A 21,271-nucleotide genomic window follows, 5' to 3' on the forward strand; every position below is an offset into this window, starting at 1 on the left:
CTTCAGCTCATTCCTACAGTAAATACTTTGTTTTATAAAGTAAACTTTGACTGCATGAGCTGCAAAGACACATGATAGACAGGAGGAAGGAAACCACCTATTACAGCTAATATACAGCGGGTAAAATAAGTAATGAACACGTCACCATTTTTCTCAGTAAATATATTTCTAAAGGTGCTATTGACATGAAGTTTTCACCAGATGTCGGTAACAACCCAAGTAATCCATACATACAAAGACAACCAAACAAATAAGTTCAGAAATTAAGTTATGTGTAATAAAATGGAATGACACAGGGAAAAAGTATTGAACACATGAAGAAAGAGAGGTGCAAAAAGGCATGGAAGCCAAGACACCAGCTGAAATCTATCAGCAATTAGAAAGCAATCCTGCCCCTTGTCAGTGCAAATTAATATCAGCTGGTTCAGTCCCAACTGATGGCCTATAAAAAGGTGTCTCATTCCCAAGGTGTCACACAAGAAACATCTTATGATGGGTAAAAGCAAAGCGCTCTCCCAAGACCTTCGCAACCTTATTGTTGCGAAACATACTGATGGCATTGGTTACAGAAGGATTTCTAAACTTCTGAATGTTCCGGTGAGCACTGTTGGGGCCATAATCCGGAAGTGGAAATAACATCATTTCACCATAACCCGCCCACGACCAGATGCTCCTCGCAAGATTTCTGACAGAGGAGTGAAAATAATTATCAGAAGAGTTGTCCAAGAGCCAAGGACCACTTTTGGAGAGCTTCAGAAAGACCTGGAATTAGCAGGTACAATTGTTTCAAAGAAAACAATAAGTAATGCACTCAACCGCCGTGGCCTGTATGCACGCTCACCACGCAAGACTCCATTGCTGAAGAAAAAGCATGTTGAAGCTCGTTTAAAGTTTGCTGCACAACATTTAGACAAGCCTGTGAAATACTGGGAGAAAATAGTCTGGTTAGATGAGACCAAAATTGAACTCTTTGGATGCCATAATACACACCATGTTTGGAGGTCAAATGGCACTGCACATCACCCCAAAAACATCATACCAAGAGTGAAGTTTGGAGGTGGGAACATCATGGTGTGGGGCTGTTTTTCAGCATACGGCACTGGCAAACTTCATATAATTGAAGGAAGGATGAATGGAAAAATGTACCGAGACATTCTTGATGAAAATCTGCTGCCATCTACCAGGATGATGAAGATGAAACGAGGGTGGACATTTCAGCAAGACAATGATCCCAAACACACAGCCAAGGAAACTCTCAATTGGTTTCAGAGAAAGAAAATAAAGCTGCTAGAATGGCCCAGCCAATCACCTGACTTGAATCCAATAGAAAATCTATGGAAGGAACTAAAGATCAGAAGAGGCCCACGGAACCTTCAATATTTGAAGACTGTTTGTGTGGAAGAATGGGCCAAAATCACACCTTAGCAATGCATGCCATGTCATTACCAACAAAGGCTTTTGTACGAAGTATTAAATAAATGTCAGTAAGCGTGTTCAATACTTTTCCCCTGTGTCATTCCATTTTATTACACGTAACTTAATTTCTGAACTGATTTGTTTGGTTTTCTTTGTATGTATGGATTACTTGGGTTGTTACCGACATCTGGTGAAAATGTCATGTCAATAGCACCTTCAGAAATATATTTACTGAGAAAAATGGTGACGTGTTCAATACTTATTTTATCCTCTGTATACGGACAATAGTGTGGTACAGTTCACCACCCACTCAACAGACTTCCCTTTTCGTTTAGCGCCTATTAAAACATGCTGCACTAAACAGTCATCACTCCCACCGAGGCACTTAATGACTGTGGTTACATCAGTTTCTAAATGTCATTCCTCACTGTATGGCCTTATGTAAGAATTCATTTTCATAGTAAGTTACTGAGTGGAAAAATAACCCAGATCCAGAGGAGCTAATGTATCATTACTATGGTCATAAGAACCCAGCATTTCCGCTCCTTACTCAGCCCAATCTGCTTTACAGAGAGGTTAATTTCAAATGGAAAGAAGAAGGGAGAGACTGAGTGAGAAAGAAAACAAAGAGGGTCTTTAAAATGGCCCTTCTATCCCATTGGTCCCCTCCGCAGCAGTTCAAACAAGGCTTTAGATGACAAAGACATCTTCCAGTGCGGCAGGTGTTAGTCTCAGTCTGCCCCAGGCAAACAGGCACACTCCAACAGGAGGAAATGAGGGGGGGGGAGGTGGAGGGATTGGGTGGAAAAAAAAGGAAAGAAAGAAAAGAGAAAAGTGTTTGCTGGGGGAAGAGATAAAGGCGCGCCACATGCAGAAGCGAGGGCCAGAAGTGTAGCCGTATTGTTCATGCTGCTACTTAGTCAGGTGCTAATTGTCCCCACCGTGCATCACTTTCAATTACCAGCCTGGCCTAAACAGTAGGACATCCCCCCCAAATAAACAGCCTGGTTTCTCTGTCCCCTTCTCTTTGTCAAAGCACTCAGAAAGTAAAGCTTGGTTAATGCTGAATGAAAAAAGGAGGGGTGGGGCGGAAAAAACAGCCAAGATGAGCGATCGAGCGAGGGTGTAGGTAGGCCGCTGGACGGAAACAAGCTTCCGGTCTGACTCGGGGCTTACCTTCGCCATATACAGTATTTGGACCTTTAAGATATTTTTAATCTACAAGGGAAAAACAGAGTAGAGCATCATGTGAGAGAGCAGTGGACACACAGACACACCGTACCACACTGCAGCGGAACACAACACAACACAACGCTGCTGAAGAGTCAGCTATCTGAAGGGCTGGACTAGCTGGATTTTCAGACAGCTTGTGTGACGTCGAGGTTAGTCGTCACTGGAGGGTTTAAAAGTCACACAAGGTTAACTGATTTGGTTGATGAGTAAATCAGCAAGTGCAATTTTGTTCCTGAAGCCACCTTTAAGGTCATGTCTGATGAAACCTGATTAATTTGTCCAATTCACACATTTCAAAATCAGGCCAATTTTGAAATCCAAAGCATGAATTGTGGGCAGTTCACATGGCAACAACAGAAACATTTACCACCAGTGTTACTTTTAGAGAGGGTTAGGGTGAGAGAGTAGAAGATGCTGGGGCACCACCGAGGGTCATGGGAGATTTCAAGTTGTTTTATCCACGAGAAAAAAAGAATTGCTTTCTATTCTATTGGATGAAAACACACAACATTAAAACAGAACAATAAAAACTGAGCAAAGCAGTGCAGGTGTATCACAACGAGAGCAGAGCACTGTCTGTATGACAGATGGACTGGCTCATGCAGGAAGCCATGACGCCGGTGTGAAGTTACAGGGTCAAAGTGAGGTTGCATTCAGGATCATGGTTTGACGACGCTGTGGAGGATGCTGACAAGCCAAAAAATGTAAAGAAATTACAAGAGAGGCCTGAGGTTAAATGCCTTTCACAGGGAAACGGTGAAACACTGCGGGAGCGCCTCATTTAGCAATTAGCATGCAGAAACTGTACATCTAATTTGAGCGTTACTTTTCTTTTATACAAGGGCTAAATCAAGCTCAGCCCCCAGTTATTTGATGGCGGCGGGGTTCACAGTGAACTAAATGAATGAATGGATGGATGCTGGTGGGCTGTGGCTGGGCGTCATGCCTAGTGTGGAGGAAGCAGGCAGAGTCTTACAGTCCAGTTTGGCCCAGGGGTACTCCATGTCCCAAACCATCCCCGGCCAACGCCTGCACGCTGTCGTGGAGCATGGATGACATGTTAGTGGCAGCAATGGGCGCCAGTGCAGGATGGAAGGACAGACAGATAGATGGACACACACACACACACACACACACACACACACACACACACACACACACACACACACACACACACACACACACACACACACACACACACACACACACACACACACACACACACACACACACACACACACACACACACACACACACACACACACGGGCAGTAAAGTACATTTCAGAAGGGTGAGAATGAGGAGCAGTGTCGGCCAGCCATTAATGATACATTGAAGCTATATGCTTGATGGGACACAAAAGATCAGGATGATTAACTACAACGATAAAGAATACTAGGATGCATTATTCATGTGGCCTACAGCATTAAATACATGCCTATGATTTTGAAAAGCTAAAGAGCAGCCTTTAGTTTATGGATACAGTTGAGAAGATTACATGAAAACACACACAACTGTGGAGGCTAGGGGTTATTGTTAAAGTCAATTAAACAACTGATTGAATGATAGAAAATGTATCTGCAACCATTTTGACAAACAAATAATTGTTTATCATTTTTTAAAGCAAAAATAGCTAACATTCACTGGTTCTAGCTTAGGCAAATGGGAATTTAGCTGGTTAACTCATATCCTTATATCCCCCAGTAGGCGCTCCTGGTGTGTGTGTGTGTGTGTGTGTGTGTGTGTGTGTGTGTGTGTTTTCTTATTAATACATTAGGCTTAAATTCTAGATTTTCTGTAAATAATTTATTTTTCTTTAAAATTAGAGAGAAAAACTCTTCTTTCACCCCAAATCACAGATTCACAAGCACTTCAGTGAGGTTAACTGATCCTTATCATAAACCGTGAAATAGTCAGACGTTTCCATGGCTGCAACATAACATAAAATACATATGTTCTAGAATGATCTTTTTTTTGCGGAAAATCACAGTTAGAGATGTGCTTACTTTGGAAACAGCACTTAAATTTAAATACAGTTCTGTGGATTTGGACAAATTACCCAGAAGATGGGTAATGTCAGTATTTAAAATGACAAACATCAGCAGCAAAGGAGATTTGTGGTATAATGGTTAACGTACAAGAAAGTGAGTGTGTTACAGTATTGTATGGTGCAAGTGAGTCCTGGATAAAATATGAATGGACACACACACACACACACACACACACACACACACACACACACACACACACACACACACACACACACACACACACACACACACACACACACACACACACACACACACACACACACACACACACACACACACACACACACACACACACACACCTTGTAATCTATTTAACTGCGTAGATTCCGGAGAAATACAAATTGCTGTTCAGAACGAGTTTCCGCAGCAGCGAGGGTGACACAACTGCCGTACAGACTTCATTATGTTATGGTCTCTCACATTAGCCACACTGTATGTCCCATGCTGTGAAACATTGTTCTCAAGCCTGGCTAACCTCTCTAACGCTTCTCTTTCTTTCAAGCAACAAAGGAGCCCACAATTGAAATAGTCTACAACGTCAGCTAGTACTTCTTGCTCGCTCTCTTATTCCTTTGCCAGCTCCCTTTCCGCTACATTCCTCTGTATCTGTATCTATTTTTTTCTCTCAGTCCTTCACTTTAAGCTGGTTTGGTGCTGGGTATGAGAGGGGGTCAGTCTGAGGAGATTTTATTGGCAAACAGTATGTTAATGTCGGTGACTACCTCTTGCCTGCCCTCAACAGCCTGAATATCACACCTGCCGTCTGAGAATGTGAAGTCCTACACACAATAGAACATTCAGACATATCATTCTCACATATCAGCATACACAGGATAGAAATATTACATACATAGTCAACCAGCCTTAGAGCATATAAGCGCTGACAGATTTGAAAATGACAAGACATCTATGGTGTGGTATTGTGGAGCGCTTTTCTTGTCAAAACAGAATGAGTGTCGTGATCCAGTAGAGTGGAAAAGTGCAATTCCGTATTGATTTCAGTGCTGTTGCAGATCGATCAGAGCTGGTACAAGGAGGAAGAACACGATAAGACACGTTTTCCATTGTATTCATCATGGACTGATAAGGGCGCTGTGCTGACATCCGCGAGCTGCTGTTTGTTGGTCGGATCCCGTAAGTGTTGGTGAATGAGCTCATGAAGACGCGTGCACGCGCGCACACACACAAACACACATATCTGCACTCTGCGGCTGCCATTTAACAAGGCTGCTTATATTCATAGGAAAGTAATTGCAGGGAAAGATGCAGTTTTGAAACAAGAAGAGATGAACAAAGTAGCGTGAGTGGGGCTTGAGGAAGTGGAGAAAGCGGAGTGTTTGAAGTCAGTCGGACGGCGTGAAGAGCCGGGGCCCGTCGTTTGATATTCATCAGTGAGCGTAGGCGTGGAAGAAGAGTGGAGAGAATGAGGGGGGTGGAGGGGGTGAAGGGGGCACACAGGTGTTTTGTGGAGGAGGAGGAGAGTCTGATACAGGAGGGCAAAAGAAAGGCAGGAGGGGAAAATGCACGAAGGTGATGACGTAACATTGGGATGGACACAGACGGAATAAGAAAAGCAAAAGACATGGAGTGGAAAGAACACAAAAGGAGGACGTAGGTGCAGTGTGGTTCAGTTCTCACCTGTCCCACTCATTGGATAGCCAGGAGACGGAGAGAAGACCTGTGAGGCAAAGTCTTCAAAGGTCATGACCTCTCTGTGGTTCTGAACAATGGCCTCCAGGTAGAGCGCCCGCTCCTCATAGCTGGTTAGCGCTCGTTAAGGAACAAAACATGATGGCATGTTGGAGAAGATTAAAGCAGCAAGGTAGAGTTATTCTTTGCATTGCTATTAAACCTAAAACTCACAAAATAATCTCATTTCAGAATGTCATCAAAACATTTTTTTGTTGTTGTTGTGCTGTACTGCATACAGATGTACTGTGAGAGTGTGAGGCAGGGCAGCTCTATCATCAGCAACTTAGCCTGAAGCAGAGATGGCCCAATCAGCCATGCCACACAGCCCCAAATAAGAAAGCAGACTCAAAAATAATCATACAAAAAGAAAGAAAGAATACATCACTACTGGCGTGATGCTCCAAAGCTCTCCTCTCGTCCCTCTCGTCCCCTCTCTTCTCTCTAATAGAACCCTGCTGCAGGCAGCATGTCTAGGACCACCCTCCCCGATGTGCTGCCTGCCACTTCTCCGTGCCATCAGGGGGAAAATTGGAGCCATTTGAAATTCAGAGTGACAAGCAGTGACTGGAGCCTGGGCAGCCAGCATGCAGGATGGATGGATGGCCAGATTTGAAAATGGGGAAAGCTCAAATTAATAAATAAATAAATAAGTGAGCCTGCAAAATGTCTGCCGGATGAGGGTGGAAAACATTCTGATGGCCATTATCATATCATTATCATAGATATATCGTGCTAAGTCTGTTGCAGAATGGAAGCAAGTGCTGGATGAAATATGGTGCAGTGAGCTATTGGAGTGAAAAGGTCTGTCTGATGGCACTTTTGAGATTTAACAGGGTGTGTGCATGTTTGACAATGAGTCTGATTATTCTCACGGCTGTCTGTTGTGACCATGTTTCTTTGATAGACGACACCTAACAAATTGCTTGACAAACACATGCGTTCTCTCCCTCTCTCTGTCTCTCTGTCTCTCTCTCACACACACAAACAACTCTAGTCCCTCAACCCAGAGGCTCCCTCCCCCTCATCTCATTACAACTGCCAGGGTGGAGTGGCACTGGGCTGTTGCTGAAGCCAAGGCTGAACCAGGCTGAGCTGAGATAGGCTGGACTGGGCCGAGTGGCTCTGGTCTGGGTTAGATAGATAGGACGAGACAGTGACTGGGCAGGGGGCCTGCTGTGGGCACATGCCGCCACAGCAGGGGCCAAGGCAGCCATGACCAATGGCTTTGAGGGAACCGTGGCAAAGCGGGGGTGACGGGCACCTGAGCCGGGAGGCACCAGAGGGTACGATGGCCAAGCTGCTCACAGGGACAGACAGAGCTGGACAGAGGGCAGACTGAGACAAAGGATAGGGTAACAGTGGAAGATGGGGATTGGGTTCGTATACTGGTAAATGGTCGTGATGTTCTGTTCCACACATCCTTTGAAGTGTAATATAGTCTTTTTACAGTCCATGTCTTTTTAAAACAGCAAAAGCTGAAAAGCATAATTGAACCAAGTGAAGGTTGAATACTTCCGAGGCTAGGTAAAAAAAATATTGTGATCTCAACTAATAATCATTTTTTGGTGCAAAATGAGATTCTTGGATAAACACAAGAATTGGACGTTTGTCTGGAACACCAAGAAATCCCTTATAAATAAAAGCTGATATTTCCTGTTTTAAGTAGGAAAAGACAAGGCCAGGGTCTCCATTAAGAGAAGCAAAGCAGCAGGACTTGAAGCATGTAAAAACACTTCACTCTTGAGCTCTTCTAGTCATACCCTGACATGCAATGTCACTGTTTTCTGTCACTTCCTGGAAACAGTATTGGACAAAGAGTGGGCATCCCAGCATCTGCTGCCATGGTAACTTGGGTCACAGCTTTGTGTGGTGGGTCATATCCAGGCTTTTATGGATAACAGACACAGAGAAAGGATGTTTGTAAAAGAACAAAATGTGCCCAGATAGGCGATAAGTGGAAGACAAAATAAAGTAGAAGGAAGGACTTAATGAAAAGAAATGGGGAAAAAGTTAGAAGGAAGCTGAGAATTGAAAGACAAGGGAGGACGAGGAGAGAGAAAGAGAGCCTTCCGCACAGCGTGGGTCAACAGAGCCATATGGCTGTCCATTATCAGAGATGCAGATGACTGGAGGCCTGTTATTGAGATTCCTAAAGCAAATATTGACTCCAGCTGGAGCAGGCGCTCTCTCTGACTCTGACACACGCCTCTCCTCCACCACTTCCTTCCTCTGCCCTCTATCCAAGTTAGACAAATGGATTATGGTGGGTGAGAAAAAAAAACTTCAAAGAATAAAATGGAGGGAGATAGTGTAGAATTATCTAGAGCCGAGAGAAAATATATGACAGGCTGCCAGGGAGAAAGACTGGCGGCGAGGGAGGGAGACTAATAAAAGGTATTTTGGAGATGAGTGAAAGCAAGAGCCATAATCAGCTCACTTAAGTAAATGTATGATGCTATCTGTGGGTAAAAAAAATTGCCGCACAGAAATCAGACCTGATGCACAGTGAGGGGTAATCTTTCCTTCTCTCTCTCTCTCCCACTTCCTCTCCTTTCTGTTTGTCTCTAATTACTAAGCCATGGGCACAGCTTGTTCCCCTGCATATGCACAGATGCGGCTGCCTCCATGCAGTAACTTAATCAATGGACACTTCCAGAACGGTGATGCAAAGAACATGTCCATGTCATGGACACCAAACCCGCTGACACTGACCTACTTTTCCCGGGGAAAATAAGAACATTCTCTCGAAAGATGGATCAGAAAATACAAAATTTTATACTTTATGAAAATGTTATATGGTGCAAAAGCCTTTTCTGAATGACAATATTACTATATTGAACGAAGCTCCTCTATACTTTCTGCTTTAAAAACTCATAAAGCGAGGTATGAAATATGTGAAAAGGAAAATGCAGACAGGTCTACATTTCCACAGATGGACTGCAACCCAAGTCACCCGTGACATAACTGTCATTTACAGGCAAGACAAGCCAGTGTGTGGGAGAAAAGTGTGTTGCGCCACTTTGGGAATTTCCAAGGAACCCCTACGTTCCAAGCCGCTGCATTCCTATTAGGGAGAAGAGTGGGGAACCAATGACAATGGAGCGTGGCAACCATTGGGATAGTAACAAGAAAATAAAAAAACCTCAGAGTTCTGAGTTAATGTGAAACAACTTCAGTTAGCGGACTGATGTCTCGAAACGTGAAGGTTGTGGTGAGGGAATTATGAGGGTGGAGAAGGAGTATTAGGTATAAAAGGTAAATTCAGGTTATTAACTACAACATTTACACATTTGGGATAATGTGTTTTTAGTGGATTGCGGTCCTTAACCACCCCGATCCCTGCTTGCCCTCTCTTCCTTGGTGACAAAGCCAGTGACTTATGGTTGGCATGTCATGTTTGAGAGCAGGTTTGTATCCAAAACAACACACTGGTACACAGACGCACAGGTCAATTACGCCCAAACACACAAAATGCAAACTACATGCATAAAAAACACAAATGGTGTTATGTTCTTGAAAAACACCACCAGAGACAGACTCCAACAACATGAAACCTGTAAAGGCATATGTGCATGTGTATATGAGTCAGGCTACGTGTACATGCATATGTATCTGTGGGTGTGTGCATGGACGTATATGTATACATATGCATGTGTGTCTTCCAGATGGCAGGGGGGGTTGCTCTGGGGGAATGGTGGGGGTCAAGCATCTTTGTGGATCAAAGCCAAGGTCAGGGCAGCTGCAGTGGCCCATGTTCAAGGTGAATGGAGGCCTCAGATGGCTCTTCATTAGCAGGCTGTTCCATCCCTGCTGGACCCCATCGCCAAACGCCACCAACCCCTCATCATCATCTCGCTCCCCTTTTTCTATCTGCGTCCACAGGGACCTGTCCTGAAAATATCCGTCCACCGGGATCAGTTTTGTGCCTTGTGTAACCCCACCCAGCGCATGCGGACACGTACACATGCTCACACACAGGCGTTTGTGCATAAGTAGGCACAGCACACACCCACACACACACTTCCCCAAAAGAGCCTATGTTGACCTCTGAACTGGTGTCTCTCTGGAGAGCAGCATCCTGAACATCCAGCCTCCGTCTTTGTGTTCCTCAGTCCCCCTGTTGACAAAAGGCCTCACGCCACCACTGGCCTCTGACACACACTCAACAGCCTTTAAACACACACACACACACACACACACACACACACACAGCCAGCAGGGATGTTCATGGCTTCAGAGAGTACGCCTTAGGTTGAAAGTACTCTGAATGTAAACAGTTTATATTCAGGGTTTTCTCATCAACAACACATTGTGTGCATCCTTGAAATAAATATGTGCAAATGTATTTCGCTTCCCATAAAATATTAGGTGTTAAAATTTTAGGTTAAAACTGCATCGTGAACTTAACATTAATGTTTACGAGTGCTGGCAGTCCTGGAGCATTGCAACAAGTCTTAATGGGTAACTGCAAATTGTCAATCAATACAAATGTGCGAACCATCAGCAGGAATTTGTATTGCTTTTCACGTGTATTATACTCATACATGTGCATCCTTGTGTTAGATACAAACAGAGCATCAAAACTAGACTGTTATGGCAGTAACGTTTGGAAGAATACCTCATTTACCTATGCTTGCAATAAGTCTACATCATGAGTCAACCTTTGTTCAGTTAAAATGACTGGCAAACACCTTTCAGTAAAAGGTCTCACAGCCATAGAATTCAAAGAGCTCCAGGTTGAGATAGAACTGTCTCGAAACACAGATTCCAGAAAAGTAATTATTATAAGTGCATTAGTTTGAGAACGGAAGGTACCCCAAGAGCAGAGTACGGACTATCTTTGTCAAATGTAATATGTTTTGAAGCATGACAATTCTTTCTAGAGCTCACCATGTGGCCAATCTCAGGAAATGTCACAGAGGTCTTGGTCAGCAAATACGAACCAAATGACCACCGTGTGACAGCCCATCTGCAGTTTGCCAAATTGAAGTTCAGTGATTCTGAGAGCATGATGGGAAAAACACGATTTGGTCTGAATGTCAAGTGAACACCAGTGGTATATCTGGTGAAGAGAAGATAGGGAATGTCTTCCCCATTGTGAATTGCATTGGTTGCACCATCATGCTGTAGGGATGGCCGCAAGCAGCTGTGGCGTAGTGGAGAGCAAGGTAGTTCTCCAATCAGAGGGTCGGTGGTTCGATACCCGGCTTCGGCAGTCGATGTGTCCTTGGGCAAGACACTTAACCCCAAGTTGCTCCCGAAGGCTTGCCATCGGTGTGGACTGGATGTTGCATGAATGTTAGTTAGAGTCTGATGGTGGCACCTTGCATGGTAGCCTGTCATCAGTGTGTGAATGGGTGAATGATATGTAATATACTACTGATTGTAAGTCGCTTTGGATAAAAGCGTCTGCTAAATGACTGTAATGTAATGTAAAGCAACAGGGACTCGGAGACTGGTGAAGACTGAAGTGGGTTAAGCCTGAGTGTCTTCCAAAATCCCATAATGGATCACTGTTTTTTGCAACCAATGCTTTTCTTGTACAAATACAATGAAAGATTGGTCCTTTTTGTTTGTAGTCTTTACTCTCATTATCCAGTATAGGCACTACTGAACAGAGTGAACAAGTCAGACAGATAAGAGACTCACATTGCTATTCTGTTGATTAAGGCAAGGCAGAGGGTGAAGGTCTAGATTAGGCAATCGAGCATTAGAAGGGGTCTTAAGATGCACCATGCTGACATTTCACTTCTTAAGCTCCTGTTCTATCCACTTCTAAGTAAGATGACGGGTGCTGCAGGGTGCCTGACCCCTGCGCTTTTGTCAAAGATGCCCTGATCATGTTGAGTGACTAGGTTAAAATCTCTTTGCTTGATGAGGAAGGTTTATAGTCAGGTCAAATCTATTCATCCCTTGTACCCTGAAACAAAACAAGAGGAAAGAATGGGGGAATTTCAGGGAGAGCGAAAGCAGACGAAGATATAATAGAAAGATTGTAAACAGCAGGACAAATGTGGTCTAAAATGACTAGACTTAATAGGAGAAACTGCTAATTATCAACCTTATCTCTGCCTATAAGGGTTTGGTATATAGTGTGAAGAACAGCTGCAGATATTACCGATAATGAGATCAACCTGCTGAAAGGATTATGGTACCATGATAAAAGTTACAAGGCCTAAAATAATCAAAGAATAAGCAACTAACTGAAATGGACATAAAGGCCTCAACAGGCCATGTGGCCAATCTCAGGTTATGTTATAGAGGGCTTTGTCAGGAAATGATTGAAACCAGAGGGCCAAGGACAGAGCCCTGAGGTGCTCCATATTTCACATCAGCACATTTTGATGTAGGAACCGCACTGTGTTTCTATCTGAGAAGTAAGACTTTAGCCATGTGAGTGCCCGGCCAGAGACAGCAAATTGGTTTTCCAGTCAGTCCAGGAGTATACAAATATCAATGGTGTCAAAAGGTTCACTGAGATCCAGTAATAGACGTGCAAAGGTGGAATCTGAGTCCACAGTACGAAGAACATCACTCACCACTTTGGTAAGTGCAGTTTTGGTGGAGTGGCAGGCCCTGAAAGAAGATTTAAATGGTTCAAAAAAGATTACTGTTAAATATGTGCGCCGAAGGTTGCTCTTTCTAGCACTTTTGAAAAGAATGGTTGGAGACTGGGCAATAATTATTCAGAGACTCTGGTTCAAGGAGTGTATTTTTTAAGTAGGTTTTACCACAGCCCAAGTCTTAGAGCAGTGCCAGTTTTGAGTGATACATTAACAATAGTCAGCAATCAAGAGACATGCAGAGCAGTTTAGAAGTCCTTGTCTGTGAATTATGCCTTATCCTCATTAGAAACTGTGCGGGCTACCCTGTCTACGCCCTCTGTGAGAGATTGCTGATTGAAAGTCAAAAAAAGTATTTTATCAAGTTTAAATAAAAAAACAACACCTTTACCCATGATAGAAACAATGCGGATTATAAGGTTTGTTTACATTATTCTCAAAGAGGACACATGACCGACCATCACACCTTAAAATACCTCAAGCCCTATAAAAAAAAAAAAAAAAAACAAAACATGCTAGGGGAGGAAACACTCCTACGCTTCTCGGGCGTCCGCTGCAGCAGCCAAGGTTAATCCTGTTTGTAGAAGCGCTGGTGGTAAAAAGGCCTCTTGTAGTGAAGAGGGACAGTTTAGAGATGAGGTGGAGGGTGCCTCTAGGTGCTTGACCCCCTCCTCTCTTAGCCCCACATCTGCCCATTAACCTGGGCCAATCAGCTTGACCTTGGTGAGGAGAAGAGCTCAGGAGTAGCTGGTATCACCATTGACTCCCAGCAGTCACATAATTGGCCTGTTGAGAGGAAGGGATGGGGGGGGGCTTGGTTGTCCCGCAGTGCCAGTGCAGCAAGGTAAAATAAAGCAGATGTGGTCATTATTCTTTTTGAAAGTCACAGTGCCTCGAGTCCTCATACTGCATGCACTCTCATAGCTCATAGCAGTATAACACAAAAATACCTTCCATCTATACAAATACATTTAGGTGTTAAGTCTTGTGCTTAGGTGGTGAACTAGAAGGGAAAGTGTCAGATTTCAAAAATGATTGGTGGCAAAATCAGGCTAGACACACCTTTAAATGACTTGCATACAGGCTGTTGTTGCCAGTCATTACGCTGCTGCCATATGAGGTAATGAAAGAAGACAAGTGTCACATAAAAATATGTTTAAATCAACAGGGGATCACAGTGCCATCTCCAGGAGGCATTGGTATGGAGAAATGGATTGGACTGCATATGGATGGTCTGTTGCTCATTATGGAAAAGGAGATAAGAGGTGGAAAAATGGAAGAGAGGCCGGGAAATGTAAAGAGGGGATACACAGCGAAAATAATTGGCGGTGACACTAAAATGTGGGATGGAACTATGGGGGGGGGAAAGAAGGCGGAGATTGAGAGGAGTGAGTGGGGAAGATGGAAAAGGGGAAGGGAAGAAAGAGGGATAAAGCCGAGCAGGTGTTGATTGGAGAGAGGCCAGGCGGTGAGTGCCAGCGGTACCTGTTGTCACAACGAGGGCTGAGGTGTGAAGCTCGTCTCAGCAGAGGCCCTCAGAGGTGTGAGGTGATTATGGGGAAACGGGGAGGAAGACAGAGACATTTAGACGGAGAGACACGGGGAGAAAGAAAGATGGGGACAGAGAGAGTGAATGTGGCAATATAGCTGGCTGCTGGAATAATGGCATGGTGGGAAGGAACAACAGATTGAGATGGATAAAGTGAGAGCGTGTATGACAGAAACTAGCCAGTAGGGTGATTTTACAGTGTGCACGTGTGTCCCAATCCGTTTTTATATGGCAGCTACTCAAACCTTGGTGTCTCATTAAACAGCTTTTTTGCTGTAGACACAGCAGCAGGACAGAAAATGTCTGAATGTGTCACAGATGCATTATGATGAGTGGAGGTGTTTGTGTGTCCATACAGGAGATCAGATGCTCTAGAGGAATAGCTGGTTTCAGAAGAGTTTTTTTAACAAGTGGCCTAATTAGGAGCAGGTCCAGGAAACTGGAGCTCAGAGCCCCAAAGGAGTCGGGTCAAACAGTAAGCCCAGGTTAATGACACCTCCTGATGGGTGAGTTTCCCCACAGCGAGTGCTTTCTAAGCTCCAACCTCCACACCTCTCTACCGTCCATCTGGCATTCAGACAGCCGGATGGGAAGTTATGGCTGTGACATCACTCCTAACCTGTGACATCATCACTGCCCGTCGGTGATTTCACACGGGTTTGCCACTGCTGCAGACAAAATCTGATGTCTGCTAGCTGGCATGACCAGGTTATTTATGAGCTGACTGGAGGAAGTAGCCACCCATTTTCTCAAGTCTCTGGAAGCCCACCATTCCTCTGGGGGACACTAAAAATCGATTTCTGTTCCACAACAAATCATAAGAACAGCACCTACACAAAAGTCAATGATGACCCCTAAACTATGTTAGGACAGATTGTTGGGGGTTCAAAAAACATAAATGAAAATGCAACAAGTCTTCCTTACACCACAGAGAAACACGATAGCCACAAGATACATGGTGACATCATAATTTGTTGTCGTGCGGTTTGTTCAACACGACATGACTGCCATCAAAGCCTACTGGGCTTGTGTATTCAGATGAGCCGAGTCTGTAACCAATCTCCTTTTCAAAGGACTCTGGTCTCCATTGATGAGTCGTAACACAGCAGCCTTAGATGTGAAGCACAATGGATCATCATGATTAATCAAACACAGGCCCATTACAGCCAGACAGTCACACAGGCCCCCACCGTGCATTAACAGAAAGTCATAATAAGATGAGCAAAGGCTCATAGGGATGAAGATTAACAGATACAGTTCTGTGACCGGCTGGGTGAGAGTTCTCTCTGAAGGTCTCCTTTGTCAGTGACGATGGCCAGAGTGACATGAATGCCTCAGCCATATCGAAACATTATTAGGTCAGGACAAAGGTGTGCATCTTATGAGTTATCTGAGGTGAATATGCGTCATTTTTCTTTCTCCAGTTCCTGATATTTGAATTGTTTAGAAATCGAGACAGGGGACAGCAGCATCTATCTGATCTCAATTTGAACTTTTAATAAAAAAGTCAAAGATTAAACCGGGAAGGGCACACTCCACCGAGACGTTGCTTGAAATTCATCTGATTACTCATGAGGCAAATCACCTTTTCTTTCTTAAACTTTCTAGATGAAATTTAAAGTGTGATAATCATCATCAGGCTACAGACTCAAACTCAAGCCCACCTTTGCCCAACTCAAAGCGTGGTAGCAATCAAAGTACCCTTATGTTCTATAATCTATTTGACACATCTAGAAAACCACTCTGACACTTAATGAGGAGCGGGCCAACTCTGGGTCATGCCAAATGGCTCTGATTTTAACCCTACGGTTACACTGTTCAGACAAGCACTGATGAAATATTAAAACAAAATGAACAGAGGCTTTTGCAATTTTAATGATGCTTGTGGCATGTGCAGCAGAATAACTGTGATGCCTTAACGCCAAGCACCTCTGTCTGCCTTCGCCGCCAAGGCGTGCTGCACGTGAAGTGTCTTGTTCCTCCATTGCCCCCTCTGTGAAAGGTTCACCGGGCCAATTAGGCTGCTTGGCCTTATGCAAAATGCCAGGCATTTAGCGGGAATGATAATGATTAGCGCTGGGTTACATATGATCACAGCTGTGGTGAATGCACAGAGCAGAGAGGGTTAGTTACCGGGGGCAAGAGGGATTTCATTTGGCCTCACGTTTGCAATTTTGGACATATTTCCATCAATTCTATTGTGATTACCTTAAAATATCATATGAAGACACCAGCCAGGCAAGGTTGCTCATGTATTTTTGTCAAAATAATAATGATATTGATGGATGAAAAATGTGTTGTTGAGGATGTGATATGATATTAGGAAATTATATTTTGTGACTTTTTGTGGCATTAGTTACCGTCAATAATTGGTACGTTTATTTGGGTCTTAAATCCTTCCCAGTCTAAAGCAAGTTATGGTGTACGTCTGACATTAACGTGCTGGGACGGTGAAGGTCTGGGTGACAGCCTGGAAAAGGGGGCCCAGCCTTCTACCTGCTGTAATTGTAATGGATGAGGACGATGGCAAAGGGGATGTATATATGTATACACACATAAGCATGCACACAGAGAGAAACCCACACACAAAACCTTGGGCAAAAAAGAAAATGGACTTCTGTGTTGGCAACAGCTTTTTTCCTAATCCTCGCCCCTGGGCTATATTGTGCAGTCAAGCAGGCTATTACATGGCAACAATTAGGGGGGCTGGAGCCCAACACCTGGTCGTCTCCTATTCTGGCCCTTCAGTGGCAGCTGACTGTACAGTCTCACAGCCAGGTGGCCCTCCTTCAATGACATTAGCTAGTCACTCCAGGGTTAATCAGGAGCCTGCCATCATCCAGTGGGCAAGCATAGAGCCCAATTCAGACTGGAAGCTTTTATAGGCGGGGGAAAGGGATGATGGAGACAATGTTGTTATAAAAACTTGTTCAACTGAAGATCTCAGAGAGCCCAGATAATCAAAATGAACTTGGGGGAGGGGTTAGAGCCTCTTGGATTCGTGGCCTAAGTTCAGCGCACTGCCTTGATTGGCTCAAGCGGAGCTCGCGGCACATCAACTGTGCATCCTGCAGATTATAATGGACCTTTTCATGGGCGGACAAAAACAGATGGAGGAGCGGGAAGTGCTATACGTCCATGCAGACGGGTGATGATGTGGGGGGAGGGAAACTGGATTTCGTCAAAGTCGGCAGATACAAAAAACAAGTGGGTGTAGCTAGAGCTGCCCCGGCTATATCTGCCTGCACAAAGCCCCATTCCGAAGCCCCCTGGCTCAGAGATCTGAGGGTAAATAACACTCATTAGAATAACAAAAGCTATAGATTTGTACCCAAATCAGCTAGAGTCTCATCAATAGTAATTAGAGGCTATACATAACTAATGAAGATGTGTACACTACATTAAACAAAGGTACCGAGAGCTGTTGTGTATCTCAACATAGAGTGTTGGATAAGTGGATGTCTGCAGCACAAAGCTTTTCTAAAAATTTCATTACCATTAGAATCATGTGTAGTATCAATCTTTTCTTTTTATGTTATACTGTATGACAAAGATGCATATAATGGTTAAGATAAGGGGATCCTACAATTAGAATGTGTTGTGCATGTGTCTGCAACCAACAATTCGTTCTCTTTGTTTGACATCAACTCAATATTATTACAGCCTGTTGCAGTGGAGAGCCACAGGAAGATTTGGCCAATATTTCTCAGTGCTTCTCTTTCAGCCCCATCCACCACTTGACAATGAAAGACAGACTATCAGTATTAACACATCAAAGGCTGCTTTCTGTAAGAAGAGGCCGACAATGCACAGCGATGCATACTTAAATGTTTCGTTTTTGTTATTGCTTTGTTTTCCGTGCCTTGTCTGTCAATGCAGAAAATTCCATTTAGTGCAAAAATGCAAATGCAGCGGGGACCAAGTACATCCTCTAAAAGAGAACAATGGCCACAGGCAAGCAGAGGAGCAGACACTGCCTTTGAACTCTTTAAAGAGGCATTAATGTGCAACTTATAAATAATCAACTCATTTCTTCTTAAAACATCCAATTAAGTATGTGACATTAAAAGCAACGCAACCCGTGTAAAATGAAAAAGAAAAAAATGCAATGGCCATTTAGGGACAAAGAACCCAATAATGTCACAAGGTGTCCTCACAGGAGTCCCAAAAAACCCAGGACCAAATCAGAGACCAAGAGATTCCAGCATAGAACGGTGGGTGACATTTCACTGACATTTCCCAGCAGCATTCAATACAGGGCTGTCTCAAGACAGCATCAGAAATGTCTATGGATATGCTTGCATGTGACACAGGCGTTAAGGGATGCGGGTTCTTTCAGGGGACGCCGCAGCTCTGGGGCCGGTGATGAGGAGCCTGGATCCTGGGAGATTGAATGGTAATCACTGGGGCACAGATAATGGATGATTGAAGGCTCTTTCTACGCCGCTGTTGGATTTCAATATCAGAGAGGCCCTAGAATTGGGATTCTTATCAGGGGCGGTGTGTCAAACAAAGGAGAGCTGAGCGTGATATATGGGGTCCAACTCAGGCACACGACCACGGCGATTAGCACAAGGATAAAAAAGGCCGCACAAACAAAAGAGGGCAGCTTTAGCTGGACAAAGGGCTGTCCACTGCCTTGTAACAAGAGACACGGAAGGAAGAGGGGACATAAAGGGAGGGAGAGAGTACTTGGTGGAAAAGGAGGACAGGACAAGAGTTGTGCTGAGACGGCTGAACGATGAATAGTGACAGACCCAACTGTTAAAGAGTGTTCCAGATTCCCTGCTTCTGAAGAGGAATAATGGACCAGCAGGGATGAAATGCAATATACCCCGCCTCAAAGCCATTCATACACGTCTAAACAAACACACATTATCATTCACGTACACACAAACGCACACAGTGGCACGAGGCTTCACATCTCTGCCAAGCTCATCACAAAAAAACAAAACAAAACAAAAAAAACAACAAAATTATTCCCATTTATCCCCGGATTCCAAGCGCTTCGGCTTGCCAGGAAAGCTCATTAACCCTCCCTTCAAGAACCCTGAGACAAAAGAGGGGAAAACAAAACATAACTAATCAATGAGAACGCACCCATTGGGGGGGGGAGAGACAAGAACACGCATCCATTTGGATAACCTGAGAGGGCTAACAGCTTTTACTTTAGTGTTGCGCTGGCTGGCAACGGGGCGGAGAAAGAAAGTTCATTAATTAAACAGGGCTAGGGGGAACAGATGGAATGGCTAGCTGGATGCTTATCACTTAAAGCAGACAGACAGGTTTTTACACCCGTGCTAGAAGCATCACCACCATACATCAATCACTATGAACATGTCCTCTTAACAGAAATGCAGTCGGTACTAGTCCAGTGGTGACACTGGGGTCAGGTTATTCTGGCTGATGCACACAGAGACCACTCACCTATTAGCGAGAAAGTCTTTATAGCAAATTTCATTTTTTGTTGATATTTAGCGAGTTGTAGTTTTTTTTTAACAGTCTTGCCAAGGGGGAGGTCTTGATTAGTGTTACATCCAAACCGACACAGGCAGTCATTCCTTTACATATTAGTAGCCAATTTGTGATGATTACTCACTGTTGGGCCAAAATGTTCAAGTGTATACAAAACGTAATAAAAGCCATAAAAGACGTGCTATCTTCTTTTTCTGTTCATTTGGTGGGAATTTACTCTATCGAGCCTGAAATTAGTAGAACTATGAGACTTTTCTTCATCAGCAGCAGTATAAAAACATAGCATTAAAATAAACAGCAACTTGTGTTGCCATGCTTTCTGTACTTAAAATATAAATTTGACCACCAACTCGACCACTTGTAATTTCTATTACTAATGACATGTTTTTCATTTATTATTTTAATGCCTGACCTTAAGTAATCGATATTAGTGGAAATCTTCAAAAATCTGCATCAGCAACTTATAGAAAATACTAATATGCTCTAAAATTGATACAGGCCAAGCAGCTGTCAAAAATGTATGAAATTATTATATAGTTGTGAGGGTCTTTGTTTATGTTATTCTACCTGATACACAAAGCTTGAGTAGTGGATGGGACAGGTTGGACGACCCCACACAAAACTGGCGGTCTTGCTGGCTTTCACTTTGCCGCTCACAAACACACAGATGTCAGACATGAATGCGTAACAGACGGCGAGAGAAGGGGAGGGGCATGAGGGTGGGGGTTCAAGTTTAAAAATACACAGAGCATGACAATTCTGGGGTTACACCATGACATGCTGTTTCTACTCATTTTTTTTATATTCTATGTATAAAAACGGGCTTATTCTGGCAGCTGAAAGCTCCCTCCCACCATAAAATGGTTCATTAATAGTATCTAATCAAAAGGTAGGAAAATAAATTAAAAAATCTAAAAGTTGAATTACCCCTGGAGTAAAATTACACTTGAAATGAACACTTCTATTATTATGGCAATTAAAACACAACTGTTATTTCTCTGAAATTGCAGTTTGACACCAACAGAACACACAGTGCTCAAAAATGTATGTATGACACACCCGTGGTTCAGTAAACACCAGAGGCACCACAAAATACAGGCAGCTTCCGTATGCACACAAACACAAACACACTAACACTAGGCACAACAGTTGACACCAGCAGTGTGTGTGTACGCCACCCCAGGCGGGGCTCTGGGTCCCTGCTGTTGGCCGTCTGGTTCCATGCCTGCTCTACCTGTGTTTAAAAGGGGCGGCCCCCGTGCTCAGACCTCAGAGTGCAGGCTGGGCTGGGCC

The 21,271-nt window shown here is 43.9% G+C and overlaps 1 protein-coding gene across 3 annotated transcripts in view; it reads right to left on the minus strand.

The window, feature by feature from the left end:
* The window catches only part of ralgapa2 (Ral GTPase activating protein catalytic subunit alpha 2), a 92,812-nt gene that overhangs the window by 5,595 nt on the left and 65,946 nt on the right, over window positions 1-21,271 (minus strand). For 2 of the 3 annotated variants that reach the window (XM_054614587.1, XM_054614585.1), the window contains one exon: window positions 6,338-6,459. In XM_054614587.1, the coding sequence (XP_054470562.1) occupies window positions 6,338-6,459 (122 nt within the window). Of the gene's footprint in view, window positions 1-2,592; window positions 2,635-6,337; window positions 6,460-21,271 lie in introns of all 3 variants that reach the window. The other variant, XM_054614586.1, reaches the window with a different exon arrangement.

Source organism: Anoplopoma fimbria, chromosome 15 (assembly GCF_027596085.1).
Source record: "Anoplopoma fimbria isolate UVic2021 breed Golden Eagle Sablefish chromosome 15, Afim_UVic_2022, whole genome shotgun sequence".
Classification (NCBI taxonomy): domain Eukaryota; kingdom Metazoa; phylum Chordata; class Actinopteri; order Perciformes; family Anoplopomatidae; genus Anoplopoma; species Anoplopoma fimbria.